Source organism: Musca vetustissima, unplaced genomic scaffold (genome assembly GCF_032173495.1).
Source record: "Musca vetustissima isolate MV318-11 ecotype Yass unplaced genomic scaffold, APGP_CSIRO_Mvet_v1 utg31202, whole genome shotgun sequence".
Taxonomy (NCBI): Eukaryota; Metazoa; Arthropoda; class Insecta; order Diptera; family Muscidae; genus Musca; species Musca vetustissima.
The window spans coordinates 8,763-31,838 of NW_026884241.1; the positions used below are offsets into that span (position 1 = coordinate 8,763).

Genomic DNA, 23,076 nt, shown 5'->3' on the forward strand with positions numbered 1-23,076 from the left:
CCTTCGAAACTATTTTTCCGAAAAGAAATTTAATTTTGCAACAGAAAACATGTCCTATCAGTCTCTAAGCCTAACCGATACTAACGCGACAGACTTATCTACTTTGTTAAACCATTTACTTTAAATCATAGACAGTTATATATATATATATGACAGTTGTATGTAAATCTGAGCTGAGTTATAATAAAGTTGACCAACGTCATTCGATGTGCAAAATTACATGAAATCGGTCGAGAATATAAATGGGCGTTATATTTTAATCTGAACCGGTACCCAAATTGGGTTCTTCCCTGGGTCAAATAAATAAGTTGTGCCAAATTTCATCTCATTGTGATCCATACACTGTATATTCTCAAAAGTAACGATGGGTCTATGTCGTTTCCCTATGTATGTCAAAAATATATGCTCGAATACCCAACAAAACATTGTGATGTAGGGTTTATTTCATAGTAGAAAAAATATAACGTCTTACTTTCAACACATTTAATCTAACCTAAAAAAACCGCCTAGACATTATGAATGAATTAATAACACAAATTCATATTCACAGAATACAAAAATAATAAAAAACGCAACGTGATAACATTCACCAGTAGTCATAACATAACCAACCAGCTGACAGCTTCACATTTTTTCTTTTTGATAATTTCTGTTTAAAGGCAACGACTTTTTTCTTGGTGTAGGTCGGTCATGTTGATAAAAAAAAGAAAGAGCAACAAGAAAATGTTTTATATTTATTACGAATTTTTCATATATATTTTTTTATTCCACCGAAAGTGTGTCACTAACCTCAATCGGTGTTTTTTTTTATCATCATATCCCTGTTTAGTGCTGTTTATTGATTTTCTTTTTGGATTTGTGTTTCTTTTTCTCTATTTACAGCGAAGTTACAGAAGGTGCCTTACAAGTCTGGCGTGCACTGCCAGAACGTATCAGACAGGATCCAAGTTTAGCATCATTTCGCCAGGAGCATGAACGATTACATGGTAAGACAAGTGAATGAAATACTTTATTTTGATATATATGGATAATAATTTCCAAGGTATTGATATGTGCACTTGAGGCCAAAACTAAAGCAACTGAAATTGAAAACTGAATAAATTACTTGTAATTTTTTAAAAATAAACTTATTGTGAATGTTTATTGCAGAAATAAATAGTTTACTTATAAAAAAAAACAAAAAATAAAAACTCAAATCTGCGAAGCATTGAATCTATAAAACGCTCAATTTGATCCTTCGATAAACTATTCCCTGCACTTCGGAGTAGATGAGAGGATTACATTTTTCGAATCAAACTTTTTCCTACTTTCCAGACATCAATAAGAACGCAGTCCTCATTTTTGTTACGAACCTTCCGTACAATGTCATTAAGAGGGCTAATATATATATATATATATACATCGGTGGCCAAAACTAAAGCAACTGAAAAAGCAAACTGAATAAATGACTTGGAAAGTATAAATGTGAAAGTTTACTTTCAAAAATAAATAGGAAATTTATTCATTTAAAATATATATAAACGCAAAATTTATTTTGAAATAAAAAATATTCCATGGATAACTAAATTGATTCAATTTTTGCATGGTCAAAACTAAAGAAACTTTTTGAATTTTTCTTATATATAATCAAATTTAGCTAGTTATCGAAATAATAACCATTATTTTTCATTACGCAGCACACCTACGAAGCATTGAATCAATAAAATGCTCAATTTGATCCCTGGGTATACTACTCCTTGCATCCTGAACCTTTGGAACAAGGAATGTATGCCGCAACGATGAATGTTTGTGGCAGAAGCGCATTTTGATTTAATAGTGGTCTGCACTCTATTATAATTGCCTGACATGTTAGACGCGCCGTCATATCCTTGACCTCTCAAAAATGTTGGATCCAAACCCAAACTGATTACTGTGTTTATTATGACGGTCGAAAATTCTTTTCCTGTCAATCCTTCTAATGCCATATTTGCCTTTTTTCGATACCTTGTCCAAAAATCTTATACATATTGATAGCTGCTCCAGTATCCGTAGTTTCGTCCACTTCTTCTACACTAGAATATGGCGAAAGGATTATCCAGTTTGACCAAATTTTCACTAAAACTATATCATGTTTGAATGTGGGAATTATTGGTCTTCTACTTCTGGTACCTCCCCCACAAAGGGTCCATGTTTTGAAAATGTCTTATAATGCGAACGGGGTATTCGATTTGTTAAAAACTCTGCACATCGTAATATGTTTGTCAATCTTTTTTGGAATATGAAAATGGGATTTCTAGATTCACTCTCTGTACTGAGGGGACGCAGTACAGAGAGTGGGTCAACAGTTTTGAACATGTGTAAATCCAATACGAAGCTTTTAATTTGACCCCAACTTCGCATAAATAAATATTTTTTATCATATCCACTCCTTCTGGCAACGCCGCAAAGATTTAAAACTTAAAAAAAGGGAAAATTGTTTCATTCCCAAAAAGAAGTTCTATGAATCCATTCCCCCAAATATCTCTTTCAGAAATTGTCAACGACTCGACTTTTTCTCAATTTATACTTCTTAGTTTTATAGCCCATATGCTATTTCATTGTTGCCTAGTTCCAGCCAAATTGGACATTCAATACTTCGAAATGGTATGTACAATTATACCTAAAAACAAATATATGATTCTTTAAATTTATATTAAAGTTTTAAATATATTATGTTGGGGAAAAAGAAATCCATTATTTTTATATGAACTATAGGACTTTATTTAACATGTTTCGGAATGACCAAATATGCAACGTTTTGTTGTATAATTTTTTGCAATTTTAAAGGTAACTTCATAATACCTCTCTCATAGAAGTCCTGCTCTCTATTTGCAAAAAACTCTAGTAGTCGATTTTCACAATCCTCCCTAGATACCAATATATACCCAACCAAGCTCCCGAAGTTTCTGGCGAGTACCTGTAGATGTGTGTGGCCTAGCGTTGTTCTGGTGGAACATGACACCTCTCCTGTTGGGTAATTCTGACCGTTTCAGGTCAATTGTAAATGATTTAAAACAGTCGATTTTTAGCTCCTGGGCGATGTTACGACTGCAAACATGCCGGTCAACTTCGATAATTTCTCCGATTATATCGACATTTTCGACGGCCGGCCAAAACTTCCTGAACGGAATCTACGAATCCAAAATTCCACATAATTGGCTGTTACAGCATCGGAACCATAAACACCATTCAAAATTTTAGTCGATTGGCTTGCATTTTCGCCTTTGTCAAAGGAAAACTGTAAAATGTACCGAATTTTCTCTTTGTTCACTTCCATTTTTAACACCCTGTAACTCTCAATTGAATACACCAAACAGAAAACAGCTAAATAATTATACCCTTCACCACACTGTGGTACAGGGTATTATGTCTTTGTGCATATGTTTGTAACAGGCAAAAGGAAACGAGATAGACACATGGTTCCTTTTGAGAATATGCATAGAATCGCTTTCTGAGTCGATCTATGCATGTCCGTCCGTCTGTCCGTCCGTCCGATTTGGATGAAATTTGGCACAAGTCACTTATTTGGCCCAAGGACGAATCCTATTGAAATTGGGAAAAATCGGTTCACATTTAGATATAGCTCCCATATATATTTTCGTCCGATTTAAGGTAAATGGGGCACCAAAGTCCCTCTATATCTCTCGATTGGCACGAAATTTGGCACAGAGTACTGAATTAGGTCCAGAATGATTTGTGCCAAGTTTCGAGAAAATCGGTTCAGATTTAGATATAGCTCCCACATATAGTTTCGTCCGATTTGAGGTAAATGTGCACCAAAGTCTCTACATATCATTCGATTTGCATGAAATTTGGCACAGAGTACTGAATTAGGTGCAGAATGATGTGTGCCAAGTTTCGAGAAAATCAGTTGAGATTTAGATATAGCTCCCATATATAGTTTCGTCCGATTTAAAGTAAATGGTGCACCAAAGTCCATATATATCATTCGATTTGCACGAAACTTGGCATAGAGTACTGAATTAGGTCCAGAATAATGTGTGCTAAGTTTCGTAAAAATCGGTCCAGATTTATATATAGCTTCAATATATATTTTCGTCCGATTCAATGTAAATTGTGTACTAAATGTACTGAAGTTACTATAACCTTTCGTGTGTCAAGTTTTCTTGAAATTGGTTCAGTTTACATATAGCCTCTATATATACTTTCGTCCGATTTTAAGTAAATGGTGTACTAAAGACCCATAGCTAGGCCGATTGGCAAAACGTACTGAAATTAATATCGGCCAAGTTTCCTTGAACTCGGTTTAGATATAGATATAGAATAGCTTCCATATATAATTTCGATCTAAATATGTTGATTGTAAACCAAATAATCAATGGCTGCTTGATTGATATTACATTTTAAACAGTGAAGCATAAACAGTGAAGTTTGCATAAAGTCTATTTACAAAGTATGGAATAGATTGCAGAATGGCATGTGTAAGGATTGATGTTAGTCGGTTTACTTTTATATAAAGATCGCATTTTTAAGTTCGTTCAATTTCATGTCAATGTTCCTTCAAAAAGGCGACATCTGTAAAGATACATATGTAGAATATCCCCAAAGTGGTGAAGGGTATCATATAGTCCGACTTTACTACTTTCCTTACTGGTTTTTTACTGCGAAATGTCACTCTAGTGGATTTCTTTTTCCCCAACCAAATATATAGTTATATAATTTGAATTAGTCACTCCGTAAATCTATCATCAATCCGTAACTATATCGATAATGTAATTTTCCCAATATTCAATGGTGGTGGCAGTCCCACCCTAAACAGCAACCACTTTGAAAAGCCATAATTCTTTTCTGAAGGAAATCTATTTATCTATTTTAATTTATAGTAGATATTTATAAAAATGGAACTTTAATTTTCACTTTAAAGCAGAATAACTCAAATATAATATGTATAATCCACCACCACTATTTCGAGCTGTATTTGCTAACGAATTTAATTTTGTCTTCTTTAAATGTTTGTCCATCCGTTGCCATATAACCGGCTTGTTATGCAAACTTCCGGCCAAAGAAGAAATTCAATATCCGCTAAAAATAAACGGCAGATAATTTTTCATGAAAAAAATAGCTTCCAGTATGGTGTGAGTGAATCATAACTCAACAAATAAAATCTATTCATAAATTTAAAGGAGAATTTAAAGCTAAGTAAAGGGATGTGAAGAAGAGACTAAATCAATAAGTCGTTAAAGTAAATAAAAAAATTTAATGTAAAAATCCAAACAACCACAAACAATCCAAATTTCGATTATCATGAACCCATTTAACGATATATCAAAAAAGTACCCACAAAATTTTACATTTAATTAATAAATTTCCATTTTTATTTCTCCTAGGCTATGAACCTGCCGATGTTGATCCATTGCCCAACGATGATGCCGATGATCATGACCACAACAATGGCAAAATTGGGGACGGTGGCGTACACTTCGTACGTGGCGGCAGCGGTCAAAATAAAAATTCAAATGCATTTTCACAAATCGGCATTAATGTCACAAACGAAATGGGACAAGTTCGTATTTTAGACGGACGTGATGTGGAAAACAACAACGAAGATCAACAGGATGAGACGGAGCATCATGGCCATTCGAAGGTATGGAGAGAGAATTTCAAATTTTGAATTAAAAATGTCTACATTAATTGTTATTTCTTATAGATTAAAAAATATTTGGTATGGTTCAAAATAGCTATTCTGCTGGTTGTGTGGGGTGTATTTACGGCATTTTTAATGTCCAACAATGAACATGTGGAAGAACTGAAACTGATAAGTGTGCCGAAAAATGGCACCGAGAGAGGTAAGCAATTTTTTCTATTCTATTCTTTTACAGTAAATACTGATAATTGTTCTTCATCTTCCAGTATTCCCCATCACAACCGCCGAACTTAGCCGAATAGGTCTTAGCTTAACAGGAGCCTTCCGCCTGCAGGAAGCCGAAACAGTACAAGACCCACACCAACGACCACCGCCTCTGCTGGAAATCTATGTGGAACGCATCTATTACAATGAGTCTGGTGAGAGGGCTTATGATGAAATTGTTTCGAAAATCTGGAAACTTGACCTGGTATATCCGGAATTCTTGGATACAACACGTGAAACACACAAAGCCCATCAATTCCAATTGAAACCACTCGAAGGTGACTATGCCAATAATACAAATTTGACGGAACTGTCACTGCACTTTGTGTCGAATATCGATGCCGAGTTGCCGCTACAGCTGAGCATTGACGAATCACCGATTTATAAAAAGGAAGGTGTAATATATGCAGCCGTGGTTCTGTGTGGTCTCTATGTTATGATCATTTGGGAAATTGTAAATCGCACCTTTGCTGCCATCATTGCCTCCACCCTGTCGGTGGGTATTTTGGCTGCATTGAACTCACGCCCCTCTATGGTCACCATCATGGGCTGGATCGATGTGGAAACGTTACTGCTCTTATTTGGTATGATGATTTTGGTGGCCATTCTTTCGGAGACAGGAGTTTTTGATTACTTGGCTGTGTATGCTTATAAGGTAAGGAGCGGAATTTTCAAATCCTAAGTATTTTCTTCAAATTATCCTCAATTTGTGTGTTTTCAGATTACCAATGGACATGTTTGGCCCCTGATTAATTGTTTGTGTCTGTTCACCGCCATCTTATCTTCTTTCCTGGATAATGTAACCACGGTCCTGCTGATGACTCCCGTTACCATACGTCTTTGTGAGGTTATGTCCCTAAATCCCGTACCCATACTAATGTGTATGGTTATCTACTCGAATATTGGTGGTGCCTTGACCCCAGTTGGTGATCCACCAAATGTTATTATTGCCTCCAATAGTTTCATTTCGAAAAATGTAAGTGCTACGTGGACATTCGTTATGAAATATGAGATCTGATCGATTTTATCTCATTTTTAGGGCGTCAACTTTGCCATCTTCACCCTTCACATGCTGCCTGGTGTGGCATTGGTCATGTTCACATCCTATATACAATTGCGCTACAAATTCCGCAATATCAGTGATTTGCAATTCAAAGAATCACCCGAAGTAGAAGAACTCAGGCATGAGATCCATGTATGGAAGAGAGCTGCTGCCAGTTTGTCTTCATATTCCAAAGATGAAGAATTGGTGCGTCAGACTCTGATGAAGAAAGTGAATCGTTTGAAACGATCACTGAAAAAGAAAATGGCCACAGCTGTGGAACCAGCCATTAATTATCAACAAACTTTAGAGAGTTTGCAAGCAAAGGTAGGTCCCCATTTTACTCTTTATTGAACTGTTGTATTATTTATTTTTCTTCTCTCTCTCTCCCACTCTCTTTAGTATCCCATACGCAACAAACCTTTGCTCATCAAATGCTCTTGTGCCTTGGTGTTTGTGATAAGTCTGTTCTTCTTACATTCGGTTCCTGAGTTGCAACGTCTCTCCCTGGGTTGGACTGCCCTGTTGGGTGCCATATTCCTTATAATATTGGCCGACATTGAGGATATGGAAGCCATATTGGCTCGTGTCGAATGGTCAACACTTTTATTCTTTGCCGCTCTATTTATTTTGATGGAGGCCCTTTCTGAATTGGGTCTTATCGAATGGATTGGCAATATGACAGAGAATATTATTTTAGGTGTTGGCGAGGAGTCGCGTTTAATGGTGGCTGTGTTAATTATTTTATGGGTAAGTTCTGCTGGTGGAACACTATTTCTAAGTGTTAATATTTTTCCCGGTATTCTTTAATTTTTCTTTTTTCAGGTTTCCGCCATAGCCTCGGCCTTTGTAGACAATATACCATTGACCACAATGATGGTCAAAATTACCATATCATTAGCTCAAAATAATACCTTAAATTTGCCACTACAGCCATTGGTTTGGGCTCTGGCATTTGGAGCATGTCTGGGAGGTAAGTGGAAATGAAGTTTTCAGAATAAATTTAAATGAGAGTACAAAATATTTTTTAATGGGAAAACATTTTGGAATCTGTAAACACAGTCGAAGTCAACTTAAAAAAAACTTAGTCGTACCAATTTTTGATACCTTACTATAATTGGCATTTCTGGCTCTTAGTGGATGAAAAACCATCGACAGGATTCCGACAATTTTCATACAGCTCCATAAATTTCATACATTTATTTATTCAATAGAAATAGGCTTCACAGCTACTGCATATAGGTTTCACTTAACATCTACTGCCGATTTTCTCACAATAGAATATGAATTCACTGTCTTCCCATTGGTATTACTGAGTTCAGGACCATTAATTGATGTTACGTGGATCACTTTCAAATTGATAGTCCTGACCGGTGCCTCCTTTAAATGTAGACAGGCCATTACATACCAACTACACACGAATTTGTGGTATGAATTAATTTTTATAGCTATGTTTAATACCTTCAATATGCCCAAGGTGTGAGGCTCGCCACGTTTCTATCTGATTGCTTCTCATTGCTTTTCTGGTCTCCTGATCAAATCCAATTATTTCAGATTTAGAATAGCGCTTCTGATATAAAAGCGACACAGATCGTTCCTCACTTCATCTACGACGTCATCTTCTTCGTCGGAGTACGAACTCCACCGCAATATCATCAACAGCAGCCCAATATGCAGTATTTAACGTCACACTTTGCTTTTTCCAAACCTTGCAATTTAAATGCGACGGTCTTCGAGGAAAAATATACGAGATGGTGGGCTTTACAACGTTCTGAGGAAGGATCGCACCAGAAGTGGAGGTGGAGGCCTAGAATTCCTTTTGTACCACTCTGTTCAATACAGACCTATCTCGCTTGAGTTAGGCTGTAGTGACCTATACATGGAATGACCTATACAGTTAAATGTGGTATTGCCGATGTAGAGGGGGCTAACGTGTATATTCCGCCGATTAATAGCTGTGAACCGTCTGGTACTATGGGATTTCAATGTTCACCATGAGTTGTGGCATTCCGTCTTAGGTAATTACCAGAGAGAAACAGCGCTTGCAGTCAAGTTGCTAACTCCACGTTCTGCGCGGTAAATGAGAACGCCCCCACCAAAATAAGAGGGGTGTGTGACAGTTCGCCAGACATAACCATTGTGCCACTAAGCCTGATAAATGGCGTCAACTGGCAGTCATTTCTCTTGCCTCATAACACATCCCCATAATCGTCTCAATAAGAAGACCGCCGCACATTCCTTAACCACAAGAAACCCAAGCGTCAAAGATTCAGAGAACTTTAATTTCCTTCTGATGCACGGATAGCAGAAAGGAAATTTCGGGACATCATTGCAGCTGCAGCCGCTAGATTTATACTTGCTGGTCGAATACCCGAGATGAGGCCTAATTTCCCAGTAGAAGCAGTTGGTCTAGCAAATGAACGTGGTGAGCTCCGTCGATCTAACCCAACAGACACCTTTGTCACCAGTGACAAAGACTCTTGAGGCATTACTCCTCCCCAGCATTAGGTAAAGGTATCCAACATGGGTACCTTGAGCAACTCAGTACGGCAACAGCGTTGCATTCCACCTCAACACATATAAGTCGAAGACTTAACCAGAACCGGCCGTGCATAGAAAAGTGTTCGTAGTGCTTTACCTATCAAAAGTTCATGTTACCGTCAATCATGCCACACTGTTTTGAGGACATCGAGGACTTTTCCCTCCCGCCATGTTGGATAATCAATTGCTTATGTGGACGCCAATCGTACTTGGAGTTCGGAATAAGAATTCCAACCCCCGTAGATGAAGCAGGGAGTTGGACTTCTCAGGGTGGAGTGATAACTCCGGAACTGTACTACCTTGCCCTCTAATATGCAAATATACGCCACGAAATCTTCGGCCACATTGTTCACCACATGGATTGATGACCACATGGAAGTGAATGTACAGGTCGAGGGGCACACAAAATACTCGGAATCACATTCGACAGCATGTTCAAATCATCCTCACCTATCTGTGATAAGTAGAAAAATAGGAACAAGGTCCTTAAATCGCTTTCCAGCAGCACTTTGGGCGCAGATAAGGAAACCTTTTTCATCTCTTACAAAGCGATAGGTCAGGCTGTGGCTTGATCTAAAGGATATTAAAGATCTAAAGGATATAAAAGATAACCTCTAGATCAAGTTGCCTATGAGCAGGTCTGAATAACATTCAAACGTTTTTGATAATAGTCATATTTCCATTATTAAGCCACAAAATATATATGGCTGGCACCTACAGTTTTTGTTTACAAATAAAAAATAAACCACAATCTAAAATTCGTCGCCAATCATTGTAGAAAAAATGTCATTAGTCGCGTTATTGATGAAGTTGTTAAGAAATGTTTATACAAACAACTTCTGTAAGTTATTTTTTCCTTAAGTTGGGTATCCACTTTCATAAACATCACATCCCATATCGAACTTTCGATATAATTAATGATTTTTCATAATTTGTATATTTATTATATTTTTCTCAACTACAATCAAACATTAAAATGTTTTCTTCTCCCCTCCCATCTAGGCAATGGTACTCTCATTGGTGCTTCAGCGAACGTTGTTTGTGCCGGTGTTGCTGAGCAACACGGTTACAAATTTACATTCTTACAATTTTTCAAGTGAGTATTTAAATAACGGAAATGAAGAGCATTTTTTCTAATTTGTCACCGTGTACTTTTTTATTCATTTGCAGAGTTGGTTTTCCCGTAATGATCGGTAGCATTATCGTATCCACAGGATATCTGTTAGTTAGTCATGTTCTATTCGCATGGCATTGATGAATGGCCTAAACGGAGAAGAATTGCTTCTTCGACAAAAAACCAACAACCAACCATCAATAAATTATAAAAGAATAACTGTAGTTGCAAATTTACCTCGTATAAATGTTAAACATTTTTTAACAAAACAAAAAAATATAATTTAAACAAAATTATGATTATTAAGTGCAAATTACCTGAAAACCCCTCCACCCCCTCCCGTAAATTATAAATAGGAAACAAAGTAAGCAAAATTACACCACAGAGTTACTAACAACGAGCTTCGAATAGAGCTTTGATGGCTGCCTAAATGCCTAAATCGGTGGGAATGGTAATAAACAATAATAAAAACGGAAAATGAAGAAGGACTAAGTCATCAAAATGGGTTTCACAAATGACAAAAAAAAGAGAAAATGTCCCCCTTTCCCAAAACTCGAAATAAATGCCATGATTATGTGAACATTTTTTTTTTAGATTTTAGTTCAAAAAGCTAATGTGAAAAATATAAATTAAATTGAAAAAAAAAACACACTAAACGAAATACCAAGAATTTCATAAGTAGGGAATATAATAAAAAAAAATTAAAAAATTGTTATCTGTATCTGTACTATATTTTTTAAGTAAAATAATAAAATGTCTAGAATCCTTGCAGATTAAATACAAAAAAAAGTAACAAAAGAAATGATGATGATAAATGTGAATGTGAGCAAAATAAGAAAAAAACTATTTTTACACTTGTTGTTATTGTAATTTTTCCCTTAGATATTAAGTCCCAAAGTGTATAGCCTTTCTACTACACCTAAATACAAATACTATGTTTTCTTTTCATTTTTTGTTTTGTTGTAATATTAAGAATTGTAAAAAAATACAAAAAAATATTCAAAATTGTAATATCAAGATTGTCAGTACTAAGAGGAAAATCAATATTTTTTGTTTTTGCTTTTATGTTTCTTTCTTTCTGTTTTGTCACCTGATTGTAAAAAAACAAAAAGAGAACAAAATAATAAAAAAAAAATACGTAGACAAAAATATATATTTCGTGATAATGGAAATATTTATTGATATGATGCTGAGATATTTATTACAAAGTACAAACAAATATATATACATACACAGATGCATATATGTATATTGGCAACTTTGAGTAGGTATTAAAACTATTTGGTATATTTATGTATATATAAATAAAAAAGACAATTCTAAAAAAATAAATTTAGAAGAAATTTATTAAAAACTAAAAGGAATATCTATTTTCATATTGAACAGAGAAAAGTCATATCACAATTGGCATGGGTGATATTTTTGTATACGAAAGTATAAGGATTTGGATTACATTGGAATTTATAGAAACAAGTGGAAAACGTTGAAATTTGTTAAATAGAATATTTTTTCAAATTAATTTGCACTGAAGCATATATTGGTTTTGATTATAATCGATTATAATTTGTTACAATCGAGAAAGTAAATTTCAATGAAAAACAAAGTGTCTTATAAGTTTTACAACTGATAAATGCAGGAGAACATTTTTGAAAATACTCTATGTGTATATACTGGAGGTACTCTTAAGAATCATATTGGGAACCAGATTAAATTACTCATAGTTAAAACTTAGCATATCTGAAGCCGAGGTCCATTCCTTTATAATTCGAATAATGTAGTAGTTGTTTGCCATCCAAATTAAATAGTTTTAGATAAAATGGTCCGAGTTTTCAAATGTTCCAAAATATTGACTTCAGTAGATTAGTTTCTTGGATGATCTGGATATAATTTGTAGAGTTGTGTAGTTCCTTGTTTGATCTCGTTCTTTTTTTTCTGATATCGTTCCTTTCTGCAAAGTTTTTACAAACTGAATTTAATTTTGCATAGTCTACTACATCGACTATTTTAAAGTCTTGTAAACAGATACTCAAAAGATGACAATACTTGTACAGTTTAGTGAACTGTATAAATATTTGTTTTGTTAAGGTCTATATTTATGTAGATCATAAAATATGTTATTTATGACCCTCACGCTGTGTGTATATCATAGCTTTAGATTAGCAGTGCGTTGTGTTATCACACACACAACGTGTCAGTTAGGGAAATCATAAGAAGACATTTCTTGTCCGATCGTTTTAAGAAAACTTCTGGAAGAAGCTATACGTCAAATCCTTGATAAACAAATTAATTATTATTTTAAATCATTGTAAAAACTATTGTTTTCAATGAAATAAAAACTGAAATTTATATTTATACCCTCAGCCTTATGACTAATGAGGGTATATACACATTGATACGATGAAAATGTGCCTCATCAAAATATTGGTTTTAGACCCCATGTTTCTTTGGACCAAATCAGTTTCAGAAAATTTGGAGTCGATTTACACATGTCCGTTCGTCCACTGTCAGTCTGTCTGTTTGGTTGGTGCGCATGATAACTCTCGAAGGGAATAATCGATTTCATTTAAACATTGTTTGTTAATATTTCTTCCAAACTTAGTTTATTCGATGATGGGGAATATCGATCCACTCCTGTGCTAAAAAATTATTTTATAATAACATGCAAACGGTCTATCCGATTTTAACGAAACTTAGTATAACCTATTATATTTACCAAGCCTAGATCAAGTAAGAAGATGGGACCGATAGGTCCACTCCTTCTGGTACCTCCCCCACAAAATGGTCAAAATTGTGCAAAAAAATAATTTTATAATAACTTGCATACGGGCTATCCGATTTTAACGAAACTTTGTAAAACCTATTATTTTTAACCATCCTAGATCAAGTAGAAAGATGGAACCTATTGGTCCACTCCTTCTGGTAACTCCCACAGAAAATCAAAATTTTCAATATTTATAAATCCAATATCAGGCGAATAGAATGTCAGATTTTAACCAAACCTTGCACAATCAGGCGAATGGAATGTCCAATATGAACCAAACTTTATAAAGTCTAGCTGAAGTTTGAAGATGGATCTATTGGTCCACTTCTTATGGTAACTCTCTAACTAATGGTCAAAATTTTGAGTAGTGGGAGTAGGCCACTCCTTCCAGTACCTCCCTCACAAATGGTCAATATTTTATAAAACTTGATCAACATTAAATCCGAAACCTCTTTTATAAAAAATTTGTGTGTAATTCCGAAGACCTACGCACACCATAGGCTGGGGGAATATATCTGTCGGCAATACTGACACTTTTTTACTTATTTTATTTGTATAAAATACTAATAAAAATAAATAATTAAAAACAAATTAAATGAAACGATATTTTCGATATAATTATGAGGGCTGACGAGATATATATCGAGATTCTACTGTATAACATTTTTTGGAATATTCTGCAAAATAGAAATCAAATCCATCCATTAGAAAATCCACATGGAACTGTGTATGTGAGTAGAAACAACGCTGAAAGAGAGAATGTCAAAGGAACTATCTAGGAGTCGGAACTATATGGAGCAAAGGAACTATTTCTTTTTAAAAAAATGAACGAGAATCCGTCAGCTACGTGACCTATATTACCCAATTGTAACAACAATGTAAACACGTTAAATAAATTAGTTACGTTTTTTATACATAATGTGGTAGACATTCAACATACACTAAATCTGTTCAGACCTTTATATGGGAAAATACAGTAAATTGCGATTATAGCGATCTAGTAGGGACCAAGCAAATTAGGTCCTTATATCCTTGGTAAGGCCAAACCTAGTAAAGCAGAAAATGTGTTCGCTACAGAGAAAGTTCGTTATAAGCCCTATTCGTTATAACCGTATTCGACTGTATGTCAAAACATGGACATATATTGAACAATTTGTGTGAACAAGTTTTTATTAATCCGGAATGCACAGCTATTTCGGTGGGAAGTTACGGCTACTTTATATTTGCTGGACCTATATATGGGGCTTTTGAAAATTTTCTGTGAAGATGATTTTTATTTACCAACAACTTGTAATGCCAAATTCCTTTTGGTTACCAAATTTGCACAGTTCAAAATACCTAAAATATAGCGGGGCATTAATAAAGAAGAAAGAAGAAGATAATAATCGATATTTTTTTAGGATTGCCACCCTATGACATAGTAGTAGACATTTGTTTGGGCCCAACTATAATACCATGTTCTGACGGGCATTCGAACAACGTATTTCGCCCTCAGAATTACGTACATGAATTAACCCGTTCATACGACACTATTCTTAATTCATGTCATCAGAGTTTTTTATTTCAAACTTTTTGGTTCTTGTTTTACACCAAAATTGTAACATATTTACGTGAATTACACATGGATCTAAATAGAAAAATAATTCTCTTTCTCCCGACTATAGTATGAACCCATATCTATTTACTTTTTATTCATGTTTTCCATTTTTTCTGAAAATATTGTGGTTTTAAATATATTTTCGAATTTTCTCAATTCTAATGTCACATATGTATATGTAAATAAAAAATTGAAGAATTTTTGTTTGGGTTTCCCCACATTTGTTTCTCGTTTTGTACGCTAATTAGAACCAAAGGGAAAGAAATGCATATTGCATTATGTAAATTACAAAATTTACTTCCTTCTGCATATATAAAAACTATAATTTTTTTACTTTTCATTCATCATTTTCCATTTTACTAAAAAAGTTTGAAAATTTTATAAATATTTTCATGCTGCCAAAATTAATTTATTTTCGATAAATTCTCTCATTCATCATTCAGAGAGTGATTCGAATTGAACAACGTACAAAAGTCGGTGTTCGCTCAGACAATTTTGTATGGGGAACTATGTAATTACTTCATAATTAGGGGTCGAACAACGAATGAGAGAGCGAACGACGCTCGTCTGTACATGGCATAAACCAAAAACATTTTTCATACATATTTTGAAATAACTAAGAGTAATGCAAAATATGGCATGAACATCATTTGAGAGTAACTCACATTAAAATAAAAAAATATTTTAAAAATAAACTTCATAATATTTATACCCTACACAACTATTTTGTCAGGGTATTATGGCTTTTTGCAGCGCCAAAAGTTTGTAACGCCGTTAAATATTGGTCCTAGACCCACCTTTAAGTATACCGATCATATCTCGACTAGCTGAGTCAATCTAGACATGTGTGTCCGTCCGTCCGTCTATCCATTATAATTTGTAAAAACGATACAGGCCACAGTTATTGACCAATCTCCATGTAGGATGGGTTCTGGCCAATGAATAGTTAGGGGATGAAATGGACCAAATACTTAATTTTTGTCCGTTTTTCTGGTCGCTCCAGAGGCCGCAATTATGGCCCGAACGTCGCGAAATTTTACATGGAGAAAGGGATCGGGCTAAAGAATAAGCACCCCTTTTTTATCAAGATAGATCAATATTTAACGGGTCAAATGGACCCTGACTTTTGTGTGAAAAATTAAAAAATGTTTATTCTATGGCGTATATATTGAATCCTGAAGGACATAGACCCGAGAAGTTGTTAGTATATCCGAGAGGAGTGGTTGACCTTTAAATTGTTACCAATTATATTGTCGTATGTACTCAGATGTGGGAGTTGCATTTAAATATGTACAGGTGCTTACGTATTCAGATATCATTTAGTAACCCATTACCACACTAGAGGGCGTAAATATAGCGCTGATCGCTTTGACATTTTCCATCAGGATACAGGTATGGTCAAGGACAACTCCTATAATTTTCGATGATAATCAGATAATAATTTTGGTATGAAGTGGACCGAAAACTTAATTTTTTGTGTTTTTCAAGTCGATCTATAGCCACAATTGAAAGCTGAACGTCACAAAACAACCCACGGTGAAGGGAATCTGCACAAGTAATTAGGAGGGCTGTACTGAATATTAGTAATATTTGTTGATCTCTAGACGGTCAAGAGGTTGCAAATATCGCGAAATGTTGCCAATACTCAGAATATAGAACCACAGAATGTTACATTTTCGTGGAAGTTGTGTAGGGTATCATATGGTCGGCCCCGTCCGACTATATTGCTCCGCTCACTGGTTTTATAAATAAATTAATATTAATAATTTCCACCGTTATTTTGAGTAACAGACAGGATGCGGTTTAACATAGTGTTTACCAAATTTCGAACAGAATTTATGCAGAAATCTGACCAACATTCCTTAACAGCATACACACGTAATTTACAAAGGAAAATTGTTTGCCGAGTCACACACTTTTACCAAGGAATACTTTTTCAATGCAATTACATTCTGAAGTTCAAGTCGTCCGTGGAAAATATTTATATTTTTGAAGTTCAAGCCGTCCGTGGAAAATATTTATATTTTTGTTAAAAAACAAAGACTTTATTTGCTTCGAAGTATGAATGGACACCTACGAGGCATCGAATCTTTAAGAAGCTCAATTTGATCCTCGGATATGCTATTCCTCGCATCCTGAACCTTTAGGAAGAGTTTGTGTTTGTTTGTGGATCTCTTTCGATTTTAATAATGATTTTTGACTCCTTTAGTGGTTATTGTCAAGCTGAAACACCCAGACAAGCGGTATATTTTCTTCACCGAGGAAACCATTGCGTTTTCTAACACACTTGTATAAACAATCCGATCCATTACTACCTAGAAAAACAGTTCTATACCGCTAATGACCCACCTCCACACTTCACAGTACCCTTACAATACTGAGGCCTGAGTCTTTCACTTATGGGTCCTCTCACCCCAAATTTGTTCGGGTCTGAGACTTAAATATTAATGTATAATTCATCCGAGAATATAATATTTGTTCATTGCGTCGGATTTCACCAATTCCGTTGAACTCCTAAATGGGTATTTTCACTTCTCTGACAATTTGTTAATTGGTACGAACAGATGTTCTGTGAAAAATCATTGATCTATTCACGGAATAATTCACCGAACTAATTTTCTTTGATAAATTATTTTCACAATATTTGTGGACTATCTGTAGACAGAAGGAGTGGACCAATGAATCCCATCTTCAGACTTTGTCTAGGCTTGGTCAAGGTATTAGGTTGTGCAAAGTTTAGTTTAAATCGGTCGTTCCATTGAATTTAAAAATATTAAAAATGTTGACCCTCTGTGGGGGAGGTACCAGAAGGAGTAGACCAATGGTTCCCACCTTCAAACTTGATCTAGGTTTGGTAAAGGTATTAGGTTGTGCAAAGTTTGGTTCAAATCGGATATTGACATTGATAAATATTGAAAATTTTGACCATTAGTGGGGAAGTACCAGAAGGAGTGGACCAATGGGTCCCATTTTCAAACTTCATCTAGGCTTGGTAAAGGTATCAGGTTGTGCAAAGTTTGGTTCAAATTGGACATTCCATTCGCCCGATATTGGATTCATAAATATTTAAAATTTTGACCCTATGTGGGGGTGGTACAAGAAGGAGTAGACCAATGGGACCCATCTTCAAACTTGATCTATGCTTGGTAAATGTATTAGCTTGTGGAAAGTTTGGTTCAAATCGGACATTCCATTAGCCTGATATTGGATTTATAAAGATTGAAAATGTTGTCGCTTTGTGGGGGAGGTACCAGAAGGAGTGCCAATTGGTCCCATCTTCCTACCTGACCTAGGGTTATACAAAGTTTCATTAAAATCAGATAGTCCGTTTGCGTGTAATTATAAACTAAATTTTTAGCACAATTTCGACCATTTTGTGGGGGTGGTACAAGAAGGAGTGGACCAATGGGTTCCATCTTCAAACTTGATCTAGGCTTGGTAAAGGTATTAGGTTGTGGAAAGTTTGGTTGCATTTAAAAATATTGAACATTTTTATCATTGATATCATTGATAGTTTGATTTTTGACGTAAATATAATATTATGAATATGCGATTTTTTTTAATATTTTATGTTTTTCCACTTGACACATACCTAAATTAAACAATTCTCTTCTCAGTACTGATTTTCTATTGACTTTATTTGGAATTAAATAAAAAATAAGTATTTTCATAATTTGTTCGTCTTTAATAAAAACTCTTTATCCTTTTAATGTCTATCCTTTCTATGTTCCAGAAACTGCAAGAATATACATTTTTTGCTACGATAACAAATTTTCCTTTATGATATCGAAAAACTAGTTAAAAATTGTAGGTTCATGCAGTACAGGGACAAATCAAATATTTAAATAAAGCATTTTTTAGATATTACAATAAAATTGTGAACTTTATTTCATTAAATTGTTAGCGAGTTGAAGATGTTGTATTATATTGTTTAGTTCATTTTTTTAGTATGTAATAATATTTATATGAATTCAATAACTATCAAATAAAAATATAACATGGAAAATAAACCAAAAAAAAAAAAATATTGTTTTAATGCAAATGCCTTTCTCGTGAATAAATGTCATCTTTTCAAGCATTTAATTTTGTAGTTTTTTTTTCTCATATAAATAAATACCTTCCTAAGTAATTTTATTACACCCAAAAGTATACTTTATTATTTTTGCAACAGGCGAACCACATCAACGTAATATGAATTTTTATGGCAGCCTAAAAATAGATTTTAAAAACTTTATTAATGTCTGACCGGTACCGACTAAAGTTAAATACCATAACAAAAAACAACGTCAACTTCCTTCCTTCCGCTGCCAACTAATGACTCCTCTTTTACACAATTTTTGCACCATCAGCTAAGGTGGTCCGAAAATGTCAATTGCTTGGGCAGCAAAATTGTGGTCGATAACATTGGCACAACACCTAGGCAGACAGGCGGTCATTACCATAAAAAGGAAATTTGTTAATGTTTACTTTTTTTGGGCGTAAATGAAAAGCAGAAAAGAAAAACAAATTATTGACAATTTCTGTTATGTCAACAATGTACACAGACCGCCTGTCCAATGCCTCAGGTGGGGTGTTTTCTGCCAGCCATTGCTATGCCATCTACGAATATCTATTTATACATTATTGGGTGTATCTGAAGTAGACGAAGTGAAAATATTTTTTGCGTGAAGTTGATAATGAAAATGAGAAATACATATTTCGTAGTTGCTCCATGGTGATGCTAGAGCTAATTGTGTTGCTGTTTTTTTGTACGGTTATGGTTCAGTAATTGAAATCTGTTTGCATTTTTTCGTCATATATTTATTATTATATTATGAAATAATGGTGTTTTTATTACGTCTTCATATTATGGTTGGTGTACTTTAAAGAAGTGCTCAAGATAAACGAAAAGATTGTAAAGAATATTGTTGTTTAATATTTAAAGGAAGGAACAATAATAACAAGTTAAAAGACGTGCCAACAATTGTACCAAGGGGTTGTAACAATAATGTAAACAAAATACAAACATAATGTACACCAAAATGATTTTATTTCGGTGGGTGTGGTGAGAGTTTGCAGGCTCAATATGAAAATGCTCATTGCTGAAAAAAATTATATGCATACGTCTCTAGAGGCTATACCTATAGCGGGACTAATATTGAATACATCGTATGGAAATTGCTATACCTAATGTGGGGCAGGCCTAAATGTTAATTCTAGGCACTAGGTGATTTAGTTCATTCTCGAACCTGACAATAGTTTTATATCTTGATATCTTCCGAACGTAGTATGATTACAACAGATGGCTAAGTCGGCACAATCGCCTTAGAATTGCATTCTTTCGAGTACAGAATAAAACGATGTTAAGTTCGACCCGGCCTAACTTTTTATACCCTCCACCATGAGGATGACATTCAAGATATTTACAATTAATGGGGTCTCCTAAGAGAAACCCCATGGTATGATACGACCTTGAAAATATCAAAAAATACGTGATAAAAAGTATTACCAAAAAAGAAGGCTAGCGTTTATTGGACTATACCAAACCGAGGATCAACATTGATCATTTTGGGTAGTAAAATCACTTTTAGTACAGAGATGTGGCGGTATGGGATCACACTCAAACTTTGTGCAATAATAATAATTTGTAGTACAAGGATGTGCTATACAATAAGAACGCAAATAACTAAATTACATCCCGTTTTGTTGGAAAAACGTGTCCAAAATCCCCTAAATACCGAATATTGGGGGGGTACCATTATATGAGGGCTACATCAAAACGTAATATAGCCCCCATTTACCAAATATCCTAGCAATGTCTGTACAAAATTTCAGAGCTCTATCTTAAATATTGCGATCTCTATCGTGATTTCAACAGACAGATGGGCATGCGTAAATCGACATAGAATTTTATTCTGGTCAAGAATATATATACTTCGTTGGGTCTCCAGGGAATATTTGGAGGTGGTGGAGTGTATATAAAAAGAGTGTTATATGGGGAATACCTCTAAAAGGGGGCAAATATTTTTGGGAGGGAGATATGTTACCATATAGGGCTACAAAATACCAATTACGAATTCTAAAAGGGGGCAAATATTTTTGGGAGGGAGATTTGTTACCATATAGTGCAACAAAATACCAATTACTAATTCGGTTGAAAACGCGCACAAGAACCCCAAAATACCGAAAATTGGGGCGTGTACTTATGTGGGGACTTCCCGAAAAAATTTACCTATATTTACAATTTTTAGTGAAGAGAGAGCTAATTCGGTCGAAAAATGCGCTTAAAATCCGCGAAAAATAAAATAGCACCACCCTTACAAGCAATACTTAAAAAGGTTTATCAACTTTTTTCAGTTCTGCATCTAACATATTCTCCCATACAGCCCTTTCATCTCTCCATAAAACGTTCCTCCATTTTATAGGTATTTTTTTAGCAAAATGAATAGGTTACTTACTGGTGCTATTTTATTTTTCGCAACTGTATATCATAATCTGTGAGAAGGCAATTCAAACCAGTAAGGAAAGTAGTAAAGTCGGACTGGGCCGACTATATGATACCCTTCACCACTTTGGGAAAATACTACATATGTATCCTAAAAGACGTCGCCTTTTTGAAGGAACATTGGCAAGCAATTGAACGATCTTAAATATGTGATCCTAATCTATCCCACCCATTGTTTATTTGGTGTACAATTAATATGAATAAGTCAAAATTATATATGGAAGCTATGCTATATCTACATCGGAACCGATTTTTAGTAAACTTGCCAGCGATTAATTATTATTAATTTGATTACGTTGTGTCAATCGGCCTAGCTATGGATCTTAAGTTCACCATTTACTTAAAATCGGACGAAAATATTATGGGAGCTATATCTTCATCAGAACCGATTTCCACGAAACTCTGCACACATCATTCTAGACTTAAATCAGTACGCTGTGACAAAATTCGTGCAAATTGATGATTTTCAGGGACGTTGGTACACCATTTACCAAAAATCGGACGAAAATATATATTGGAGCTATATCTAAATCTGAACCGAATTTCAGAAAACTAAACACTCGTCATTCTAGACTTAATTTAGTACGCTATGCCAAAATTCGTGCAAATCGAATGACTTTCAGGGACCTTGGTGCACCATTTTCCTAAAATCGGGCAAAACTATATATGGGAGCTAAATCTGAGCCGATTTTCATGAAACATCATTGACTTAAATCAGTACGCTGTGCCAAAATTCGTGCAAATTGAATGATTTTCAGGCACGTTCCTGCCCATTTACCAAAAATCGGACGGAAATATATATTGGAGCTATATCTAAATCTGAACCGAATTTCACGAAACTTAGCACACGTCATTCTAGACTTAATTTAATACGCTATGCCAAAATTCGTGCAAATCGAATGATTTTTAGGGACTTTGGTGTACCATTTTCCTAAAATCGGGCGAAACTGTATATGGGAGCTATATCTAAATCTGAACTGATTTTCACGAAACTTAGCACACACCATTCTAAACTTAATTCAGTACGCTATGCCAAAATTCGTGCAAATGGAATGATTTTCAGGGACTTTCGTGCACCATTTACAAAAATTGGGCGAAAATATATATGAGAGCTATATCTAAATCTGAACCGATGTTTTCCAATTTCAATAGGGTTCGTCCCTGGGCCAAATAAGTGACTCGTGCCAAATTTCATTCAAATCGAATTATAAATGCGACCTGTACTTTGTTTATAATTTAACACCAACAGAGGGACGGACATGCATAAATCGACTTAGAAAGTGATTTTATGCATATTCTCAAAAGAAACCATGGGTCTATCTCGATTCCATTTGCCTGTTACAAACATATGCACAAAGGCATAATACCCTGTACCACAGTGTGGTGAAGGGTATAAAAACATTAAATCGCCTGAGAGCTTTATATGAGGCCTATGTCTTTATAAATGGTCTGCAAGTGAGAAAACAGACATTGAGGTTGGAAAATTGGGCTCGGACCTTCGATATACCGAAAATCAACATGACTTTAATATGAACTATCCCAAAACGTGGAAACGGGGTTTTTCTATAATATGCCAATATATTGGCAAATATTACAATTATTCTGCTAAGAATTTATGTAGTCACCAAGAATTCTGCGTTTAGGAGCATC

At 34.8% G+C, this 23,076-nt stretch overlaps 1 protein-coding gene across 1 annotated transcript; it reads left to right on the top strand.

Annotated features, from left to right (window-relative positions):
• Window positions 1-882: 882 nt before the first annotated feature.
• On the top strand, window positions 883-10,747 carry LOC133331245 (P protein-like). Its single transcript, XM_061539646.1, has 10 exons — window positions 883-986; window positions 5,367-5,623; window positions 5,687-5,825; window positions 5,890-6,542; window positions 6,609-6,863; window positions 6,927-7,256; window positions 7,332-7,679; window positions 7,755-7,902; window positions 10,473-10,566; window positions 10,641-10,747. The coding sequence occupies exons 2-10, from the start codon at window positions 5,534-5,536 to the stop codon at window positions 10,723-10,725; spliced, it is 2,142 nt and encodes a 713-aa protein (XP_061395630.1). The 5' UTR covers window positions 883-986; window positions 5,367-5,533; the 3' UTR covers window positions 10,726-10,747.
• Window positions 10,748-23,076: the final 12,329 nt, after the last annotated feature.

Excerpts from the sequence above, each read along its gene's own strand:
- LOC133331245 (XM_061539646.1), top strand. The coding sequence starts at position 5,534 with ATGGGACAAGTTCGTATTTTAGACGGACGTGATGTGGAAAACAACAAC. Across the intron at positions 5,624-5,686 it reads AGCATCATGGCCATTCGAAG|ATTAAAAAATATTTGGTATG; the intron begins GTATGGAGAGAG and ends TATTTCTTATAG. Across the intron at positions 10,567-10,640 it reads ACATTCTTACAATTTTTCAA|AGTTGGTTTTCCCGTAATGA; the intron begins GTGAGTATTTAA and ends ATTCATTTGCAG.